At 40.1% G+C, this 22781-nt stretch overlaps 4 protein-coding genes and 1 long non-coding RNA gene across 7 annotated transcripts; 1 reads left to right on the top strand and 4 right to left on the bottom strand.

Moving 5' to 3' along the window:
• Positions 1–860: 860 nt before the first annotated feature.
• On the bottom strand, positions 861–3750 carry LOC106912392 (uncharacterized). The gene is made up of 2 exons (XR_015766328.1): positions 3588–3750; positions 861–2021 (listed from the first exon to the last, which is right to left on the bottom strand). It is a non-coding gene; the product is annotated as an uncharacterized LOC106912392 (long non-coding RNA).
• A 1055-nt stretch (positions 3751–4805) lies between these two features.
• mmp21 (matrix metallopeptidase 21) lies at positions 4806–9217 on the bottom strand. The gene is made up of 7 exons (XM_088016363.1): positions 8923–9217; positions 7712–8576; positions 6575–6714; positions 6348–6489; positions 5949–6206; positions 5691–5863; positions 4806–5391 (listed from the first exon to the last, which is right to left on the bottom strand). Exons 1-7 carry the CDS (start codon positions 9067–9069, stop codon positions 5086–5088), a joined length of 2031 nt encoding a protein of 676 aa, XP_087872489.1. The 5' UTR covers positions 9070–9217; the 3' UTR covers positions 4806–5085.
• Positions 9218–9342: 125 nt separating this feature from the next.
• Positions 9343–13517, bottom strand: uros (uroporphyrinogen III synthase). 3 transcript variants are annotated; one of them, XM_014979128.2, is made up of 10 exons: positions 13180–13517; positions 12675–12738; positions 12504–12587; positions 12176–12272; positions 11985–12059; positions 10787–10861; positions 10611–10694; positions 10393–10478; positions 10194–10292; positions 9343–9712 (listed from the first exon to the last, which is right to left on the bottom strand). In XM_014979128.2, exons 2-10 carry the CDS (start codon positions 12735–12737, stop codon positions 9590–9592), a joined length of 786 nt encoding a protein of 261 aa, XP_014834614.2. In that variant the 5' UTR covers position 12738; positions 13180–13517; the 3' UTR covers positions 9343–9589. The 3 variants fall into 3 exon arrangements, with proteins under 3 accessions (XP_014834614.2, XP_014834611.2, XP_014834612.2); XM_014979125.2 differs by having other exon boundaries at positions 12675–12760; XM_014979126.2 differs by lacking the exon at positions 13180–13517 and adding an exon at positions 12922–13169 and having other exon boundaries at positions 12675–12760.
• A 109-nt stretch (positions 13518–13626) lies between these two features.
• bccip (BRCA2 and CDKN1A interacting protein) lies at positions 13627–17135 on the top strand. The gene is made up of 7 exons (XM_014978998.2): positions 13627–13908; positions 14181–14255; positions 14340–14420; positions 14507–14593; positions 15013–15200; positions 15297–15465; positions 16110–17135. The coding sequence occupies exons 1-7, from the start codon at positions 13777–13779 to the stop codon at positions 16278–16280; spliced, it is 903 nt and encodes a 300-aa protein (XP_014834484.2). The 5' UTR covers positions 13627–13776; the 3' UTR covers positions 16281–17135.
• dhx32a (DEAH (Asp-Glu-Ala-His) box polypeptide 32a) lies at positions 16781–22590 on the bottom strand. The gene is made up of 11 exons (XM_014978990.2): positions 21947–22590; positions 20753–20946; positions 20121–20493; positions 19775–20014; positions 19592–19685; positions 19353–19502; positions 18817–19008; positions 18599–18739; positions 18118–18308; positions 17829–18016; positions 16781–17092 (listed from the first exon to the last, which is right to left on the bottom strand). Exons 1-11 carry the CDS (start codon positions 22199–22201, stop codon positions 16903–16905), a joined length of 2208 nt encoding a protein of 735 aa, XP_014834476.2. The 5' UTR covers positions 22202–22590; the 3' UTR covers positions 16781–16902.
• Positions 22591–22781: the final 191 nt, after the last annotated feature.

Here is a 22781-nt window from a genome sequence, read left to right on the forward strand (position 1 = left end):
AAAAAACTACAAAAATATCCCTTTTATCTGGAATCAAGCTGAGCAGACAGTTCTGGCTGGATTTGATTTAGATTTCTGCTTCTGCTGCAGTTCAGTGAATTTACTTTGCCACCCAGCTGTGACATATCTTCAAAAGATCCTACAACTCTGTCTGTGCAACTAAAGTCTAGCAGTAAAATAGTCCTTCTGAAGTTGTTTTATGGGGAACTTCAAGACAGCTTATAAGCATTCGATGCTCTGATCCAATCAGTCTAAATCGCTCTACTTTTTCTTTTCTTCCTTATTTTGTTTTTGGAGAAACGTTGCCATGGCACAATCGTCTCCTGTCATTTTTCTCCCTGTGCTGGAAAACGAAGGCAGCAAGCTGGGGCAGCCTCTTCTGTGTGGCCATGCGTGGGACAGCCTGCATCCTTACCATCCCCTCACCCCCTTTGACCTGCAGTTGCCACTCAGACTGACGGTGTCAGAAAAGCCCTCGTTGTTTCTAAACCCCCCCCCCCACCCCCCAACCAGAGCTGCAGGTCGAGGTTCAGCTTGCAGCGGGTGGGAGAGATTTCTCCGTTCCGCACGGAGGCAAATTAGCTGGCTTTTACGGCGCAGACAAACATTTCCTCCTACACATCCACACTATTTGTTTATCAGATATTGTAGTCAGTAAGAGCTACATTATGCATGAGGCTACACAATGCTTAATTACACTTGCATGATTTGGATTCCTCATTCAAATTGGGTTGTTTGATATGTGGACAATTCCTAAGAGAAAACATGTAATTACTGCACTATTTCCATTTGGAATGGAAGCCCCTGCTCGCTTGTATAAGTGATGATTGGATTTAATGTCAAACAAACTCTCTCTGTCATTCATTTAGAAACCTGCTTTTTAATGCAGACTTTGGGAGTTTCTTCTTCTTCTTCTTGGTGTAATGACAGCATTAAAGCCTGGGTTGTAAATTTCATATCCTACTTTTCTGCCACATAACACCTTCTTAACAAGGACCACTTTGTCGGAAACCATTTGGTGATGCAGCTTTTGAAAGAATGGTTTGAATTTGAAAGTGAGGCAAGTTGTGAAGCCCTTGCTAAGTGTTTTTTTTTTCTGCGTCAATCCAAACTTTTCTATTTATGAGCACAAGGACAACCAAAATGTTTGAATGGGTGAAACAGGATGGATGGATGGATGGATGGATGGATGGAAAAATACATGCGTGAGAGGATGGATGGTAGACGTGTATCAGTTCATCACCATCAGCCCTTTAGGAATAAGGTGATAAGCTGTGTAATTTACCAAGTCAGATGTGACAAAGCTCTATTTTAGTTGTTTTGAACCACTGTAAACAAGCCAGAGTCGGGGGGTGGCGGGGGTGGGGGGGTAATCACACCTTTTACAGTAATCCTCAAAACAACTTTCAGCTCAAAATCGGCTTTCCAGGAAAGTTGGAATTCCACTCTTATTACCGTGTGGAATAAATGCTTATCCGCGCTCTACCTTGGGAGTTTTTGGCAGCAACCACAAAATCCTTTTCAAAGAGACTGAAACTTAAGCAAACAGCATGTGGCGATTGGGGTAAATGTATTTGAATGAGCCCACTCCACTTCTTGCTGACATTAGCTTTTCAATGCTATATCTCTGACAGATGGAGAATAAGATGCGTCCACATCTCCAGTACGTAGTGTGATGCCCATTTTTTTCCTTGTCCCACTCTTCAAATAAAAAAATAAACATAAACTGAACAGCAGGAACCCTAAGTAGTAAATAAACAGTGTGTTGATGCTGCCCTCTACTGGTGTTGCTGCATCAAACGTTTGTAAATCTTTGGAAGAATTCACATACATGTAAATGTTAATGTTTTTCACACAGACTTTTGTGTCTGGACCGGCCTACAAATACCCCTTGATCTACTCCGTTCCATTCGTAGCTCCGGCTGCAGGTTTAGAGTTGGTGTAGAAGTCCAACCAGATCACCGCAGCTGGTACATTGGGCCTGTTGGCTGCTTCTTGGACGAATGCTCTCCTGTCCCAGCCTGTAATTTTAGGGGAATGAACAATGCCTCAGTAGGTTTGCAGTCATGTCATTCTCTTCCATTTTCAGATGATGGATTCAACAGTCGCAGATGTCCAAAGCTTGGGATATTGTTTTTTTTTAACCTTACCTCACCACTTTCATGATGCGTTCCTTGGTGTTTGTTCGGTATTGTTCTTTAAACCGCCCCCCCAAAAAAAACCATATTGTAAACAAACATCTACATTTATACTTAGGTGACTGGATTCTTTCTTTGCCTGCACCGAGTTTTATCCTTGTCCTCACTTTGAGTTGATCTTGCATTAAAGGTTTCACGCTCATCTTTGTGGCCAGTGCCCTTCAACTTTTGGCTGTTTATTTTCTTCAAATAGTGAAGTAATTAGCAGGATCCTGTAGAACCTGGCTGCCTGCTGAGGAGGCAATTACATAATTTGATTCAGATGCACTTCTCCAGTTATGTTTCCAATTGTTAAAAGACATCAGGCTCTCTAGAACTGGAGTTTGAGATCCCTGGTCAAATGTATAAAAATCCTAATTACAAAAAAAAAAAAAAATTAATTAAAAAAAGTTTGTGGTTTTAACATGAAAAAGGTCAAAAGGGCATGAACACTTTGCAAGACACTGCATACAGTCTTATAATTGGATAAACAATAACATCCAGATTTAGTATGTTTTCTGTGTCCATTTCAAAGTTATTTAAAAACAGGAAAAAAAGGCACATTTTTGCCTATGCAAATATTACAATGTACTTAAACATTGTGATAACCGAACTCACAACGTCTAAGAATATGAGCAAGATGAACACTGCAATTTTAAACTAAATTAAAAAGAAAACCTTTAGCTTGGAAAGAAAAGCAGACAGTTTAACGTCCCAGTCTGAATCTGAACATTCATTTTCACGTTGCTAATGCTCCCTCTTTAAACTGTGAGCCGAAAAAAATCATCTCTTGACATCTCCCTCTCCTGTAACTGCACTTACCATGACATTTTATTCCTTTAGCTTGTAATTGATTTCTCCTTCAGTTCATTAAATTGCCCGCAGAGCACCTGCAGCACAAAGCTAGTTAGCAGACGCCCAGCAGGAGCTTAATCCCTTAAAAAGAGGTGAATTAATGAGTGTTCGAGTAATGCATTGATTAAAGAATCAGTGCCTTTGTTTCTTTGCATGAATACTGTAATATTCAACAGTGTTAAGCACCAAGAAGAGCACATTTTTTCCAATATTTTTCCATCAATACAGATCTCAGTGTAATATCCTTTGGCTGATTGTGAATCCTTAATCTTCTCCGTCGAGGAGGTTATTAAAGGAAGACATCCCAGGAGTGTTACTGTCCATCATATTCAAAAAGCTTATTGCAGACTTTTCATTACATCCAGGCCATGTTCAATAGTGGCTCAAGAATAAAAAGATTTTTGAGGTAGCTTTGTTTTGATACACATGATAGAGTCAAACAGTAAAAATGTACTTTCATCATTATGAGGAAGTTTAGTTTCCATTTTGTGCAAAGTTGATGTAATAAATGCTAAAACACACAAATCTGATGATTATATATACACACATACTTACACTCATTAGCAAAACTGCAGAACTTGAGGTACTCAGGTGATGGAAAGCACCTTGACATATCTGCATTAATTAAATGTTGTAAGATGAGTTAAACATTTTATAGTTTAAAGTTGCATCCAATTTAATCTCCTCAGGTAAATATGGTTGCCATTTTCATTCTTCAGGTCTAAACATCACCTATTGAGTATCTATCCCATGGTGACCATCCTGGGCCGCTGTTCAGGACAAAGTCTCCTGCAAACACATCATGTTTAGGTTAGTAAAGGACCCAAGCACAGAGACTGATGATGGGGGAGGAGGGGGGAAACAGCATTCTTTTAATTATAAACAACAAACTACTCTGTAGACTTACAGTCAGATCCAAGGGACCTAGAAGGACATCATGACAGAAGGATCCAGTGATAAACAATGAACATTCAGGAGCTTAGATAGTGAGGAGTGTGAATGTTGACAAGAGGCAGGTGGTTGATTACTAACAGGGTGCAGCTGGGAGGGAAGGCAAACATGTAGACTGAGGGAAGAAGAACAATTAACACTAGAGCTGAACAAAGACTCAAGGAAACAAGCCAGAGGGCCAACACTGATCCAAGAACACAAAATCCAAATGCACAAAGAACAGAAAGCAAAAATAAACTACAGACAAAGGAATGAATTTGTATGCCGAGACCTTTTGAACGACTACGAATAAAAGGGATTGAACAGAATATGGTGGATATAAAGAAACAAAATGATCAAACTGCTAACACCCCAGGTCCATGACAGAGAGCTCACCACCTGGAAAGACGGGATTCATCCTGATTATGTCGCGTATTAACATGAATGTAACTTCACCTAACCTGATGGATACAATAGAAAAGGCATCCAAAGTCCCCTCAAATCTCTCCTCTTTCACACAGTCACTAAAATAAATTAAAAAACTAGAAAAAAAAAATAAAAAAAAAAATTGCAGAAAAAAGAAAAAATGAGCCCCTAAACAAAAACTGAGACTAATTACCAAGCTGTTTACTTGCTGAAGGGGAATCACTAATTAACAACCAAATGTTTACTTCATGTCTTCTGTGTTCCTACTGAAAAATGCATTTTTCTTATGTAACGAAAAAAAAAAGAAGAAAAGTTTGATCTTTAATTCCTTTTTGGAAAAAGGCTCATAACTGTTGACGGCAACAGACCTGACCAGCTTTGCTTCAGATCACTGAAAGTAAAACTCCAAAGAACGAGTAAATACTCTACATATTTATTCACGTCAACACTCCAAACATTTGAACTAAAAGCATCTTTTGCAAATCTACCTGCTTCTCTGATGAATGAAAGAGAAACCAGCAGCAGCTGTTCCATACATTTCACAGCACACTTCCGTGAAAAACATGCCAACAGAGTTGTTTTTGTCTTTTCGAAAAGATTACACGGCCTACATCACGCAAAAGGTAAAGCAGCAGAATACATCTGTAAACATTAGTGGTGTGTTTTATCTCTGCTGCAGCTCCCCCACCCCATCCCATCAGCGGCTTAGTTTGAGCGAGGTGGGATGAACGTCGCAGATGTCGAACCACTGCTGATCCACCTCCTTGTGTGGCATCAAGCCATTTCGCGGCAGAAAGGGCCGGCGCCAGCGTTCGCGGCTGCCCACCACTCGCCAGAAGCGCGTGCCCTTGAGCAGAAAGAGGGCATTGTGGGAGTAGGAGAAGTAGGCAGCGTCGATGCTGCCATCTGGATGGTCTCCGCTCTCCACCGGAGGGAAAACATCTCGGATGTGTTTGGGGAAGCCACTCGCCAAGCTGTTTGTTTCCACGCTGAATGCATACACCTGTTCAGACGGAGAGAGTTGGAGCATTTCGCAAAAACAGAGATCTGACTAATTACAAATAACAGAGAAAGTGTAGGACTTTTGTCTGCTTGAATACGCTCCCAAAGGACACTGAAAAAAACAATTACCCAGTGCTCTTTACAAGCTAACTGCCAGGTGTTGTATTGTTAAAGATTTAAATGACTGGGTGATGTCATTTAATCATCTGCTCTCCCCTTGCTTTGACTTTTACTGCAAAGGTTACATAATTAAACTGCACTTAGTTAACTGCAATATAAATCCAAGAATTTGTTTCTTACTTGAGCTCTTCTGAAGAAGTAGATGTGGGAGTCTCTCCTGTCATAAAAGGCCGAGTCAATCGGACTGGGAATCCCCGGGAAGCCCTCAGAAATCAGCCTCGGATAGTGGCGGCCCTCAGAGTCGTGCCTAAACACCCGGTCGTTCTCGCTGTCGTATCTCCAGAACTGCAGACCTTCAACAGCGACAGGCTGTCACACGGACTTCCCCTCAAATGTCCCACTTGTAAGAAAACGGTGGAAATGAAATAGTTTCTCTACCTTTAAAGAAGTAAACGGCCTCTCTTCTTCTGGGCCACACGTGTACGTACGCGTCTACTCCATCGCTGGGGATCCCGTGCCAGCCGATTTGCAGCGCGACTGGGTCCCCGTAGCGCGTCCTGTTGTTTCTGTTCTCGTACAGCCAGTACCAGCCGTCTCTCATGAAGTACGTGTTGAAGCGGATCTTTACGTCCCCGTAGGGCGTCTTCTCTTTCCTGATCCAGTCAAACACAGTGCTGAACCGGCCTTTACAGCCACCTGGGGTGGGGGTCAAACGTGAGGAGAAATAAGCAGCAATTACAAAAATAATCTCATGTAATTGTTATGTATCTCTATCCCACACTGAATCTCTTGGGATTTTTAGGTGAGTGTGTCCAAGAAGTGTTAGTATTAGAGCACCATATAGATGCTGAATAGCTTTTCTGTCCATCCAGTCCATCTCGAAGCTGGATTCATGGGGCAAATAGCTGGGCTGCATTATGGATCCAGGCCTGTAGATATGAGGCAGCCCCAAAACATGGCCGATCTCATGAACTGCCACCTAAGAGGAAGGATATGAAAGGGGGCAGTCAGTCAACATTTAGATTTTCCAGTAGTAACTGGCTATACTCAGCATACTTACTTACTTTAAGGAGGCTTATACCAGTGTGAGAACTGGGACCAGTGAAATGCTCATCATCGTCAAAATGGATATCTCCCAGGAACCACGCGTGGGCAAATTCCTGACCAGTGCCATCAAACTTTTGATTACATCCCAGATGTCTTCCTGTGAGGAAGGGACAATGTGAAGAAAAAGATAAAGAAAAGAAAAAACGATTCCTATTTTTTAAATTAAAATTATTACACATTTTTTAGACTTACATTTGTTAGTTTTATCTACAGTCTACATAAGAGAACAGTAAGCTTTTACTCTTTATCATTTATATAAATTATAAAATAACCCAAAAACTAAAAAAAAAAATTCAATTAGGCTTCAAAAGACCATTTGATTAATTCTTATCACCTTTGTCAGCTTTATTTTAAAATCTACACTAATTAGTTTGACTGAATTATTCTATAATAAACAAAGGAATTTTTAAAACATACATTTTAATCTGTGAAAACCACTAGCACACAAAAACCTTTTATCACTGACGAAATCTAAGGTATATTGTGGCAATTTAAAGACAGAGAATTGATTCCTCTAAGTATTTATTAATGCAAAAAGAATACATTTATTTCCCTGAAATTCTGTTCTTTTTTCCCCCCATCCCCAGTTTAAAAAATATTCATACTTGTAAATTGTGAAAACACATTCTAGACCTGACAAATACCTTTTGCTGTAAGCATATCTCCAGGTCTTTTGGTTTATATTTTTCCACATCTAGAGACTGAAACAGTTGCCAAACAGCTCAAGCTTAATCAGATTGGATAAAGACCATCTGTGAGCATCAGGTTTTTTTTTGTTTTTTTTTAATCTTTCCACTCGGATATATTTAGGTCTGGAACTTTGAATGAATCATCCTATCACATAAATATGCTTTGGTGCACAGTATATTTTCACATCACCTTTTGCATATTGGCTAGAAACATCTATTTTGGTTTCATCTGACCAATGCTACTGTAAGTTAGTCACAATTTTGATTAAACACATTTAAATTTGTGGCTGTAAAACACTCTGGCTCAAAAGTTCACTACAGAGTGACAGACATTACTAAAACCCAGTAAATTATGTACAATGCATTATGACAAAGTGAGTATATGACATACTGACTAATGCCCACCCGTGCCAAAGCCCAGCTTGATATCAACATCCTCCAAAGGTGACCAGGTATCTTCAACAAATTCCAGCGGAGACACCTCACTCCACATTCTGAAGGCCAACCTGAAGATGTACCTCTGCTCATCAACGGTCAGCTGGCTACTGTAACCTTCTCCAATTAACCGCCACCTCAGAACGTCCTTAGAAAACGCCATGTACCCAGATTCTGTCAAATCCCGCTTTTGCCTCTTTTTTGACACGAGATCAGCAAGGTGACCCCTTCTGTTCTGCAGAGGTTGACTCTGGCTTGAGCTGCTGCTGCTGCTGCTGTTTCTGTTTCCGGTTGGATTACCCAAACTATTGTTTTTGTGTGTATCATTTGAAATAGTCAGGAGGCTTTCTGTTTCGTTAAAATTTAATATGTCGTCCTCAGAAGAGTTTGATGAGCTGCCAATTATGCTGCTTTCTGTGTTGTTACCGTCGGCCTCGTCGAAAGTTTCATTCCAACTGTTTTCCAACTCCGAGCCACCGATGCTGCTCTCGGTAACAACATGGGGATTTGGGTCTGTCTCCTTGTCAGGAACCCCACACCTTGGTTTGTTCATCGCATCCTTGGTGGCATCATCAAACACTCCTGTAACAGGAAGTCCAGATGCCATCTGAAACTCTTTAAGGGCTGAAACAAATGCTTGACTCTCAGATTCACCTTTGTGGACCTTGCCATGACTAGTTTTAGGTATGTCCCTTGAAAGAGGCACTGAGGTTCCCTCTTGGATTGCAGTTTGAAAGTCATCCAGGAAGTCATCACTGAAGGAAATGCCACTTTGTTTCATCTGGATCTCCTCCCTCTGGGTTGGTTTGATAAATCCATACCTAGAAAGAAATAACTGAAAGGATATCCACAAGACAATTATTGTAAAAATACTATGAACCGTATTGAGATCCTCCTGCTGAAATGTTTTCCAGTTATTTTTTGTTGTCTGCAGCCATTTAAACATCAAACCAAGGAGCGTTTTCACAATTCTATGGCTGCGACTTTTGCTACTTGCAATTTTTATATGGAATAAGCCCCTAAGTATGTTAATATTAGCACATCACCAATGTTGGCATAATACACGTACCATGAGCACATCAGCAAATTTGACTAAGGTTAGCTTACATGCTTTTTCTTTTCCATTTAAGTTTCATTAAAATGTCAGTAAAACATGGAAAAAATAAAATTTGAATAATTACCTCCGCTTCATATTCGTCTGTTATGACAGGAGCTTGGTGAGATGTAGGAATCTGCATGTCGGAATGATCCCTGTTGTGGAAAAGTTTCTCAGCATGGTTTGGGTTTGTCAGAAAAACTAAAAGCATCAGCTGGATAATAGTCAGCATCGTGTTTCCAGTCGACTCGTTGACCTTTGTGGAGGAACCAAGCAGTACAAGGACAGAGCAGCACTGCTTTATAAGCAAGTCCTGACTTTCTACACACCCACTTTTAGCCACTTTCCTTAGTCGTGTGTGAAAAGTAAACTTCTCCTTGGTGAATACAACTGGATGTGTTATTCATGCTCCAGTTACTTAGATAAACAGTCGCTAACCTGTGGACTGGGCTACGATCTCACTTTCATGCGAACAACAAACGATGTCAACAAAACACAGCTTGCCATTTTTAATCACATTAACCAAGCTTTATTTTAAAAAACTAATCTTAACACTAACAAGTTTGAAATAAAATAAACTTCCTTGACCCTTCATGACACAAACATTTTTTCAGTGCAAATTTTAAGTCCAGCAATGGTGACATGAGCAGCAAAATATTAAACATGATTGGACATTTTTTTTAAATATAATGTTGAACCAGACAGACAACAGATAGATTGGTCGGATTTAAAGAGTAGATGACTCAGGATGGTCACTGTAGAGCCGTGGCTATCGCTGCTGCCAAATGCTCCGCCGTCGGCTTTTCAGCTGTGCAGCTCACGCAGAGGCCTTCCGCTGCCATGGCGTCCCGTGTAGTCGGCCCGATGGCGGCAAACTACAGACAAATTGAGTCAGACACAAATATTTGTATTCAGGCATGTATTTGTATTCAGCAGTCCTTAATCAATACTTTGTAAAAATCACATTTTGCAAGGCGTTTGAGAAACGTCTCTACTTGTTTTGCAAATCTAGGGTTTAATTTAGAGCCACAGGATTACATTTCTTATGATAAAAGAGATATTTAAAACAAACTAAAACAGACAATACCTATGGTCATGTATATACTGGGACACATGACATTACTTTAAATTTTTGCGCTACTTTGTGTTGGCATATCACATAAAATTCCAATAAACTACGCTGTGGCTGTAATGTGACAATGTGTGAAAAAGCTTAGAAGACGTCTGCAAGCAAGTACTTATGAATATAATAAGTAAGTATGGGTGTAGTATTTTCTGACTTGGAATTCTTTAGAAAAATAAAAGAACCAGTGAACGATTCATATCTTCTTGTGAGCAATTATAAAGAAACTATACCTTTATTTCATTGAGTTGGTCGCCCGACAGCCTTCGCACTGCTTCCAGGCAAAACTTCACCCCGGATGGACTGAAGAAAGCTATACTTGCTGGAGTTCCCTGTGAGTACATAAGTAAGTTACTATTTATAATATATTAAACAGCATTTTTTTTTATTTTATTTTTTTTACTTGAAAATACAGAAGAAGTTTGGTTTCACCTGCTCTGTGAAGTAGTTTTTCAGATTTTTCTCAAGATCTGGATGTTCAGCCGTTTGATAGACAGTCAGCGTCTCTAAGGGAACCCCTGGAAACAAAGAAATAAATCCCCCACGGTGACGAAGGTAGTGCAGTTATTATCTCATTAATTAGCTTAACCCCAGAGGGCATTTATGGACTTAAGTTTTAATTGTGAGACACAATAGAAGACAGTGCTTACCATTTTCCCTTAAAGCCGTGGGCAAGACTTCTCTTTTAATTGAGCCACAGGGGAAAAAAAGCGGTGGGATATTGGTGTCCTCTCCTAAGACAGAAAGAAGGACCACGTCACAGTGCTTAATAGAAATTTTCAATTTGCCTAATAAGCGTGAGAGAACAATACAGATCACATCATACTTTCAATAATAAGACGTGATAGGACATCAGCTGTCCCCGTGTCCTCTCCCAGGGGCTTCAGACCCAGACTTTGAACTGCACAGAGCAAAGCGCAAACAGAACAAAGATGAACACAAACCTTATGCTGATCATTCTTCACTAGATCATCTTCTTTATGTCGAGTTTTCATGTAACAATTTTTGATAATCGAGTGTGTTAAAATATCTATCTGACTGTCAATCTGTCATGTTTTGCATTGCTTATATAATTAAATCAAACAATTCCACTAATTTGTGCACTTTAGCAATATGCTTATAGCTGTGCAAGTAGATGTTATTTTTGCCAACAATGAAATTACACAAAATCCTATTTTGACTGACGTCACAAGCAGTATTATATAATGAAAATTGGTCTCTTCCAGAGCAAACTTTCAGTCTGCAAAGATATTTAGCAAACCCACTTGAGAGATCATGGGAAGAGTTTGTGAAGAAATTAGAAAGAGGTAAGGAATAAATGGAGACTTTGTGCTGATTTGAACACAATCTCTTGACAAAGTAACTAATATATATTTCATAGGGATTTCATATCACACACCAACACAAAGTAGATTAAAAGTGTGGAGTAAAAGTAAAATCAAGCTTAGTTTTCAAATGTATGCATCACAAAAAAATCCCAATAAAATATTCAAGCTTCATGTTGTGATGAGACACAATGTGGAAAAGCTGAACTACTACTATTGCAAGGCCTTGAATTGAGAATGTCCTGATCATCTGTAAGACAGCGCTACATCCCAATCCACATGTTTACGTAAAACACGTAAAACACCTGCAGCTTTACACGAGCAACCGCAAATGACAGAACAGTAAAAACTTCATTTCAAGCAAACAAGGATAAAACGTTCCATTTTACACACTACTGCAAAAATAAGAACGATGTATGTGTCAGAGAAAGTAAATTCAGCCTTTCTTTTTTTTTTTTTTAAATAGACAATGGAGAAGTTAAGCAAACATTGGGAAGTTTTCCACCTGCTTGTTGTCTGTATGTCACAGCAATCTGTCACTTGTGTCTAACAACTGGCTGACCGTACTCAAACCTCTTCACACATGTCTGCAAGCACCAGGTGCATGTCGCACTCAGATATAAATAGTTTATGAGGTGCAATATCCACTAGGAACGTTTAGGAAACGCTGATTTAAGAAAATTGTGCTCAACGGCTTACCTAATGCTGCGGTTGCCTTCCCGACCACATATATGGATTTTGAGTTCCATTTGTCTTTTATGGATTTGTTCCATTCTGGATAAAGAAGACATGTTTTGCCAATCATAATGTAAAATTCAACTTCCAGAGAAATACACTACAAATGTCTGCTAATGCTTAAAGCATGTGCTTATTTTATGGGATAAATTCACCTTCTCTCCTTCCTCCCAGGTCTAAACACATCTTCACAGCCTCCACTGCTCTGGGACTGGTAAAGATCAGGCCACCATGTTTCTCCGGCTGGAAAAGCTAATAAAAGCAATACATTCTATTTTAAAAACTTGTTAAAAACCCATGTTTCTTTTACGAATTTACGATGTTTATTTCTAATACAGTACTCATATTAAAGGTTATGCTGATACAGCATTAACAGATTACAATTTTTGAATTGTTGAACATTTTTGTTCCAGGGGTTGCAAACATAAATGCATTTCTGTTTATGCATGATGGAGATATTTATTCCTTTATAATGAAACGTACCTTATCGGAAAAGGTGTTTAATGAGACAAACTTAAAAGACAAGACAGGGATGAGTGTTGCTTTGTGTCCATGCGATTCCAATTCCTTTAGACGCAGAAAATGACACATAAAAACCATTTCATCAATCACATTACTACGGTTTCTTCTGGATTCGGATAAGTGCGCTTCTACCTTCATGTAGGGATCAGGTGCAGATTCCTCGTCTCTCGGCTCTTTAAGTAGTAATACATGCATCCTGGCAAAGAAACGCTAGATAACTAAGAATACGGAGAAAGTAAGATTTTAGGTTCTTTTGTTGAAAGGGCAACGGAATACAGAAACCCAAAGTAGAAAAACGACCACTGACAGTGGGTGTGGAGGCTCTTATAAGTCAGTCACTCCCTAAAACTGTCACATACTGATAACGTTATTGACTCACCCTTACTGTGCTGGTGAACAATAGCAAGTACTGGCAATATTCACTAACAGCAAACAGAAATTACAATTGTTGTCCTTTAAAGTTAAACACACAGTGATATTTTCGGAATACACTGAGTGTTCTGCAGCCTGATTGTTATTGTTTACTATTGGTGACACATTAGCTATAGTGAAGAGAATATACCGCAAGCTACTAGTTATAAAATAGACAAAACAGAAACGGTTTGGACTTTTTGATTAAAATCAAGATGTAACGTACCTTCAGCTGTCCATACAGATGTTCTCATGTATGATCAAGAATGGGTGTCCACAGATGACGTATTGCAGTTTTTTAACGTAAATGATGTGTGCACAATCAGCTGAACAAGTGTTAATTTTAAAAGACCACAGAAAAAAATGTTACCGTGCGTTTAATACGGTTGTGCTTTCCCCAGTATTGCTGATTTTGCTAGCGTCTAAACTGTGTTTTCCCCGGTTAGGGAGAATAGTTAATTCCATTTCCTGTTTGCAGTCAAGCCGACATTGCGGTTCCCATGTACAGCGGAGAGCGACAACCCTGTACGTTTAGAGCCAAAATGGCGGCCTCCGGGCTTTAGCTTCTGCGTAGATTCTGCCGAATAGATGTCGAAGAGCATAGAAGCTGGGTACAAGAGCTACGAGTTTGTTTCGCACGTCGACCTCTCTGCCATATTGCGAGTGCCACTTTTTAGAAAGACGCGTAAAAAAAGCTAAGAATGCGAGAGTTGACATATCCTTTCGTAGGGATCATAGCAGCGTCAGGTCTTCTATTTCTATGTCCTGAACTATGACCCTTTCCCCGCCCACCTAAAAATAAACGTGTTTCACGCTTGCAAGCATGGCTTCTTCGGCTAAGAGGAGAGCAGTTGGCGTGGGTGAAAATCCCGAAGAAAGTGAGAACAGCTCGGATGAGAACCCCGAGGATGATGATGAGTCCGCGGAGGAGGACAGCGATGAAGAAATTAATGAGGTGAAACAACAAATAACTCATTAAGTACTTAAATGGCATCCTTAGCCTGTTAGCTGGAATCTTCCGTTTATTTACGAGGTCTGCACACGAACCTTATTTGACGCTTTTCTACCCGATTGCTTTGCTATCCGATAGTTTAGAGTACGTGAAGCGAAATTTGCTTCACATTCTTACGTTTGTGCGTTTACTTTATTAGATTAAACACGTAAGCTTTTGGCCATTACCCGATACTGTTGGTCTGTAATTTTCACCTTTTCCACTTTTTCTTTCAGGAGGTTTTGGTGGATTTTGAGGCGCACGCTATTTCATCCAATGATTTCAACGGCGTTAAGAAGCTGTTAAATCGGGTAAGAAACCATATCTTTGTATGAAAAATCTGGTCTGCCCGAGAGAGCTGTTATTGATGTCACTTCTGTTATGATTGGCCACAGCTCTTCCTGAAGGCTCACGTGGACGTATCGGAGATGACTGACATTATTATCCAGCAGAATCACGTCGGAAGTGTGGTCAAGGTGGGTTTATCGTTACATTACATGCTTTTTGCTCTGACTTGCTTTGTCTTGCTTTCCGTTAACGCTGTCCCTTCGTTTGGCTGCAGCAAGCCGAAGTGCCAGAGGACAGCGATGATGATGATCCAGATGAAGTGTTTGGGTTCATCACTATGCTCAACCTGACAGAGAGAAAGGTAACATTGCAGCCATACGCAACCCTGAGAGGTTGTCCGGTGCTAAAAATCAATCATTCATCTGTCCAACAATCCAGTCGTGCATCCTTCATCTGTACATGCAGATGTTGTTTAGCCAATTAATTTTATTTTCCGTCAAACAATATCTGTTCACCCAAATCACCCAACAAATCAAACCAACCATTCAGTCGAATCATCCATCCGGTTCTCTGCTCTCTTTTCCTTCTCATTTCCCGCCATATTTAAAGTGTGATCTGTGTAGAAATATTGTCCATAAATTTTCATGATTAATGTCTGTATTTATGCTTTAAATGGGTTTTAAATTTGTGCCTCGGGAAAGACGCAACTTGGGAATTAAAAAATGCTTTGAAATCCCTTTTAAATGTAAGGGGTGATTATTTTTATGTTTTATTTTGCAGGGTGTGCAGTGTGTGGAGGATGTCAAGGAGCTGGTAGTGGACCAGTGTGAGAAGAACGCTCCTCACAGCATAACAGAACAGCTCGAGAAGATCCTCAGCGACACTAGCAAACCTGTGGGTCTGCTGCTGAGCGAGCGCTTCATCAACGTACCTCCACAGATCGCCCTTCCTCTCCATAAACAGCTCCAGTGGGTCCTCGGTTTTACTTCTTATCGCTTCCTGGCTCAAATATTTTACATCGGCTAATCCGGGTTGCTAAAACAAAATTGATTTTTGTCTTTCAGGAAAGAAATGGCAGATGCCCAGAGGACAAACAAACCGAGCGGGAGGTGTCACTACTGCCTGATGATCAGCAAGACGTGCAAAGAGGCAACCAAGAGCATCCCAGCTAGGGGAGAAGCTCCAAAAGAGGAGTACATGTTTATCAATGCGGAGGAGGAATTCTTTCATGAGGTACAGTCATAAATCATACAAGCTGTGGAAGATTTAAACCAGATTGGATCTACAGGTCCCAGTAAATCAGAAATAATTAGTTCATTTTAGTAGTTTTATTCAAAATGTGAAAGTAGCATAGATTGCACAGTGACATGATATATTTGAGGTGTTTATTCCTGTTAGATTATGACTTACAGCTGATGAAAACCAAAAATTCAGTTTGTCATTAAATGCAAGTACAAAAAGGCGAATGTTACTGCCTACATAAGGTGCTGCATCTGAAGTTAATGTAAAGTTGAGTGGAAGGACAAAGTGTGGTGGAAGGTGCACGAGTGGGAAATCAACTGTTTTTGGTCCTCTGTGTTCATCTAGTTCAAAGTCGGCACATTAATGTAGGAGATCATACAAAGACCAAGTACTGAACTATTATGCAATACAGTACACGAACATATTTCTTAGAATGTGTATTAAAATGCTTTTTATTGGGCTTACGTAAGATTTTGATTTGTGACAAACAGATATTGGGTTTTCATGAGCTGTAAATCATAAAAGAATTAACCCCCAGACCCCCCCAAAAATATTTTACTGAATTACCAAAGCCTTAAATAAAATCCAAATTCACTGACTCTGCTTTTAGCTTATTCTTAGCTTTTGTTTTACAGCAAGCCATCATCAAGTTCCACTACTCAGTAGAAGAGGATGCAGATTCCTGTCTAAGTGGCAGGTGGTCGTCTGACGACGTTCCCATGAAGCCTTTCAGGACGGTGATGGTGATTCCTATGGACAGAATGCCTGCTGTAATGGAAAAACTAAAGGAATACCTGACTGTGTGAGCCAAGACCCAGACAATCTGGAAATTATGCAAAAAGGCTGTTTAAAACCTCGGCTACCGTTGGTGGCTTCCTGATTCTAAAAACAGCTTTTGTGGCTAAATATGTACAAGGCAACAGCAATTAAAAGACTAGCTTTTTAATTCTGTCTGAATAAATTTACTGTACAATAACTTTTAAGACTACACATAAGTTGTAATTAAGTCAAATGAAGTAAATGTATGCTTTTCATATTGAAATCCTGTTTTGTCCACTTCAGCAGTTTTCAAAGAAGCTTCATGATTCCGTCTTGCAAAAGAAAAAAAAAAACCTCTGAAATATTAAGAGCTCATTCTTGTTTTTCCATTTCAACTCCTAAGGCTGTTTGTTGATCTAGAGAGAAATATAACAGCTTACGCATCTGAAATAACTTTTGGCATACTTAGTTGTTTTACACACAGTACTCTGGGATATAACTTTGGAAAAGTAGCAAATCTACATACTGGAACTTATTACTGATACCGTTTTCAGTGTCGGCTCTTTAGTCTTCAGTGAAGTGTTTACAAAAGCTTTCAGGCTACAAACAACCCCTGTAGGTTCTGTCTGCTCCAAATAGTTTACTTGCGTAAAACCCATATGCTTCAGCTCACTGAATCACACATTTGTCAGTTTGTGTTCCAGCTGCACAGCTTCTGTCAGTGTCACTGTTTCTGTTTGTGGTTTGTTTCTTTGTGCAACGTCTGGATTCCTCGAAGTCCAACATGACTTGCAGTATGTCTTTGCTTTCACTAGGGGGCAGATTGTAGAAGAAGTACATCGGTGCCATTTCATTGAACCTAAAACACAAAATCATATTAAAAATATACATTCCAAAAAAAATGTAGTTCATATAAAAGAGCAAAAAGAAAAAAAATCTGTAGGTATTTTAAGATAAATATTTGTTTGGTAATTCAAACAGGAGCAATTATAAGGATTCCTACACTTTCTTAAATATTTGATTTGACTATTTAAGTCAGATCCAGGTATGAATAATTAAGGAAAAGTTTGTCCTACAAGTTTCTGTAGAACAAGTCCAAAAAATGTTCAATAAATGTACTGGTTTTCTTAATGATTAATATTTATTTCAAGTACCTTAGAAAATCATTCCTTGACTTTAACAGTTTATCCAACAGTGTTTTGATCTTGACTTTTTGAATAAATGAACAATTACAAACAACTTCAAAACAGCTATTTTACTTCCCTTTTCAGTCTCTATATGACTTCACATTTAGAATAAATAGGAATTTCAGTTATTCAACTACCAAAAACTTATTTTTAGGATTTTTAGAGAAATAAAAGGAATAAAATTTTGCTTCCAAAAATCTGAATTTATTCTGAGAGTGATTCAAAACCGGGCTGCAATATTTGTTCAACAGGTACTTGTTCTGATCTATGTTCTTACAACTTATTAAAAAGCAGGTTCAAGGTGAATGTTTTGTGCTCAAATGCCCAGGTTAGAAAATGGAAAAAAAAAAAAAGTGTCAGAACCCTTACTTATAATTCATATGCACATGTCTGCTGAACTAAACTCACATTTGAGGGGAAATCTCCGACACTGTTCTCAAACTGTTTTCAGACAGGGCGTATTCGTTGAAGACCACCCACTCTGGTAGTCCCAGTTTGTGTGACTGAACTCCGTAGCCAGAGAATGGCTGCAACTGGGCCACGTGGTTGTTCGTCAGAATGAGATAATTCCCCGATCCGTCCACATCTCGAGCAATCTCCGCAAATGGGAAAAATAAAAAATAAAAGAGGAAAATGATAAAAATGAATGAAGCTGAAGAGTACAAAGAAATAACACTAATGTGCTTTTATTTCCTACCTGCATGAAGAATCCAGCCAGCAGGGCTCTTTTTATGTCGTTAGTGTTTGTCTTGGTTCCAAAGGCTGGCTCAGAAATGGGAAGCTCAATTCGGTTCAGCGTGCTAGTCAGCTCTGATCTAATAGCGTCAGCGATGCTCAGAGCGGAATGATCCAGAAAATAATCTTGGCACCAAGTTTTCACATCCAAGTCTAAAACGATTTCAAAAAGTCTTTAATACACAGCATTTAGATGATGGATCTCTAGTTTTCCCAGTTTGCTTAGAAAAAAAAAAAAAAAAAAACTTGGGATTTTCATTAGCTATAATTATTTCACACATCCCTCTCTAATGGTACTATATAATAACCTTCAGTTGTTTTTTTTTCCCCAAGTTGAATTCATAATTTCAGTCAAATTCAAGAGGTGCCAAGAGGCGGCTGTTTTAAAATTTACAGCATAAAATTTAGAAATGGAACTCTATACTGAGAGCAGAGCAACTTACATTGATCATTTTGTTTTTGTTTGAAGGAATTGTAGATATTTATGAGAGTGAAGTGATCGCCGTCAGGATGTTGGAACTTTCTCTGACACTTGAACGCCTCTTGGGTCGTGCTGCCAGCTGGCCGCAGGAAGCAGCTTGGTGCTGAAACACAAAGACAGACAGAAGCTCCTTAAAATGAATCGAAAATTTTTCAAGCTGCACATGCGGACTGCGCATACCCGACAGCATGGCTGCGATTGTCAGCACCTCACTAACGCAGTCAAACTCGCAGGACGCTAAGAGAGCTTTAGCCATCTGAGGATCCAGAGGGATTTCAGACATGATGATGCCAATTTCAGACAAGTTCCCATCATCGTCTAAAGCTGCGAGGTAGTCCAGCTCCTCCAAGGCCTGCATGAGACCTTCTGGATCTGTCACAAATGAAACAAATGTAAATATATATATATTATCTATTATTACCTCCATTTCACTTGATTTCGGTGCAGCACTAAACTAGATATATCCCATAGCCATTGATGTATTGGTCTCATTGTATCTGTTCTGTTCACACTGGGAGTTGGGGCAAAACTCAGACAATAGTTGGTTGCTGAGCTCTCGACTCAGCTAAACCATGGGTGGGATGAACCCAAACAGATGCCCAGAACAAATTCTGCTGTGATCTTTTAGGAAAATAGGAAAAGGCTATTTGTGAGAATCGGTTACTTAGAGATATAAATATTACACAGAATTCATTCGGGTTGGCAGGATGCCTTACCTGGTCTTTCGATAAAGTGACACTGCCCAAGACCCGCTATCTCCATTCTCTTTAGGTAAAGGACAGTTGGTGTAATGTTACAGTCCAAGATCTGTGGGTAGGTTTCGGCCATGGGTAGACTCGCTTCAGGATACAGTCGGAAACATTTACCTAACAAAAGCAAAGCACATTTTGATAAAAATGTGAATTCGTACAACAGGAGTCCTTAGTTTGACTGGAATTTAAGCTGGAAGATCCACCTGCTGGTGAACACAGGTGTTTGCGCACATCTGCTTGACACCGACTGATGGGTTGAAGCACCTCAGAGAAAGCTCTTGCTCTTGGATTGTAAATCTTCATAAAAAGATTGGCAAATACAAAGCGTACTATCAGCACTGTAATACTTTTATTATTGAAATCTCTTGAAGTAGTAATGTTTTTACCATTTTTTTCTGGACGCCTGTGTCAATGACAAAGTTGACCGATTGCCCAGCCCACCACACGTCCTCCTGTTTATGGGTCAAAAGAAAAACCCTCTTGGAGTTTGTGGCGCCTGCTTGTTCGATCAGTAAAGGTGAGAACCCTTCCTGGCTTGGGCACAAAACGATTGGTGTGATTTGGTCCAGTCCCTCATCCAGTCTGGGACTCTCACTCTGAATGATGCTCCAAGCTCTGCAGACATCCTTTTAGAAACATTATATTCAACCCTTGTTAAAACAGATTTTAAGCACCAACTTTTGGCTGAACAAATAGCTCTTGGATTAACATAAAAATAAAAACCCATCTTACCTCCTCTGACGCCAAAAACACAATGACATTTCCAATCTCTTTGGTAAGGTGGATCTCCTGAAGCAGGGCGAGTGCAAGGTAAAAATAGTCTTTGTTGTTCATGTTGGTATACACCACCTCAGGAGAACCAGAGACCTCCAAGTTGACGAGTGGGACACTTCCGTAGTGGCCCAGGAGCCTGTCCACCACAGCGGACATGGTGAGGATCACCACCTTGAGCTCAGGCCTCTGCAAGAGGACGTTCTTGAGGAGACCCAGCAGGATGTCTGTGCTAACTGTCCTCTCGTGGGCCTGGTCTATAATGATGACTCCGTATTGTTCCAGAAAAGGGTCCGACATCATTTCTCTCAGCAACATGTCATCAGTGCAATATCTGAAAGATTAAAGATTGACGGTTTTTGTTTTTCTTTCCTTTCCATTGCTGTTTTTACACTGGTCATGACTCCGTATGTTAAAACTTGGATGAATGGGGTCTCAAAATACAAATGTTGACACACCTGGCTGGCGAATTAAATTTAAATAACTACATTAAATGCGAAGAAGTGGATACTTTGACAATGGCATTGCAAAATATCGCACCAAGTTGTTGCGCTACTGCTGATTGTTGGGAACTAAACAACATATCAACAAACCTTAGGACAGTGTCAGAGGAGCAACAGGTCTCCAGAGGGATGGTGTAGCCCACCTCATGACCGATGTTCACGTCCATTTCATCGGCCACGTGCAGAGCAAGATCCACAGCTTGCCTTTTGTTAGCCTCTGTGCACACAACCAGGCCATGCTGAAACTGGGCGGACAGGCAGAACTCTGCACACCACTGAGGAATCTGAAAGGAGATGTTCAACAAAAATAAGTTCACACCATAAACACTGCAGTGTTTCCAATCGTATCACTTCATTTTTTTGAAGTATAGAGCATGCTATGAGGATTATATTAAGAACTCTTGCGCGAGCTAAACAAATAGTGGCAGAAGATCCGATAGCATTATTGTTCATGATGCAAAATTGCTTCGGCAGCATGTGGCGGCTCTAGCGGATTGGGGCTTAGCAGCAGGAGGTCCCCCAACAAGGCAGCTGAAATTCTTTGTACAGAGTGACAAGCCAGCAGGCAGGCAGCAGATTGGGCAGCCTCTCTGTGACAACAACATCTGCTGAGCTGGGCAGATTTTGCTCACACAAACAAGGGAAGTTGAAGCTTTATGATGGTATCAAATCACGGGGAAAATAAATACTTTCTCTTTTCTAACCAATTTGGATTGAGCATCTGGCAACCATGTGAAGGTGCACACAGAATTATGCTGGGGGGAAAAATTATGGATGTTCTCCTGGACAACATTATGAAGAATATCCATTAACTTAGCCTTCGTAAACCTACTTAGATTTTCAGCAGCTTAAGATGTAAAATCTATGGAAACGTACCTGGAAAATACATATTTCATTCTAACGAACAAAATCATCTTGGAATACCAACATTTGTATTCAATGTTCCACTTGGAAGCTGTTATTGCCCCAGTAGGAAAATATGCCTTGCAGCCAAATGAAAACCTTTTGTCTATTTGTAATGATCCCCTTTGTTAAACTGAATGAACTGAATGAGCCAGATTACTGCCAGATAATGTCCATCAGTTCACTACTGCCAGACCAGTAGAATAGGAAAATCGCTTAACCAGAACCCATCTACACCATGAAGCAGGCTAAGATGGCCTTTAAAATAAAGGGGCCATCTTAGCCCCTCTAAAACAATAGAAACCCAATGTAAAGAGATTCAAGAAAATATGAGAAAAAGTCACTGACATCTATCAGTAACTGCGAGTGTATATGCCTTACCTGCGTACTGCTGCCAGTTTGTGCTACTCCAGACACAATAACCAGCTGGTTGTTTTCTAGAGCATCTTCAAACTGACTCCTGACCTTCCACACCGGAAGAGCCCTTCTCTTTTCCAGCAACTCGTAGTACCGAGAGGAAAAGGGCAGTCCATCGAACGGGTTCAATTCCAGATCATCTCCAAAGCCAAATGACGAACTTTCTTCCCCGCTCTCCGAGAAAATATCTGCTTCTATGGAGTTACTTTCAATCGACATGACACATAGAAATAGTTCTCCGCACCATAAACAAGTTTTATGACGACGGGGGTTCAATAACGGTTCCAGTTGTGCTGAAATCGTGCTGGCGAAGTTGCTCGCAGGGCAACCTGCTGACGGCCTGTCCGCACCGGTGAGCAATTTGGTCCCAACGTGACATCACACGTGGGCTTCATGCTGACCACTGACAGTTATCCCGGCTTGGGTCCGTGTCATAATCTCTCCCACGTCACTCAAACACTCACGTGGAAGGTAGAGTCATTGGATGTTTCCACCATTGACCGTCTGGGTTTCCACACCTGTTGAGCTCCAAACGCACTTGTGTATATTTTGCAGATTTGCCACATGGGGGAGCTGTTCAGTCAATATTTTTTTCTCTACAGGCAAATCACAATCAGTCAATCAATCAATCAATCAAACATACATTTATTTTAATTCACCCATAACGAACAGGAAAAACTCTGCTTTTTCTTCTTCCAAATGACAAAATTATTTTGAATATAGAAACATTATGCTATGCAATGGCGAGCAAGAATGCTGACTTGAAAGCCATCCTGTTGCTTACTTTTTTTTTTTAACC

Source organism: Poecilia mexicana, unplaced genomic scaffold, assembly GCF_051168715.1.
Source record: "Poecilia mexicana isolate PSO_F unplaced genomic scaffold, ASM5116871v1 scaffold_19, whole genome shotgun sequence".
NCBI lineage: Eukaryota > Metazoa > Chordata > Actinopteri > Cyprinodontiformes > Poeciliidae > Poecilia > Poecilia mexicana.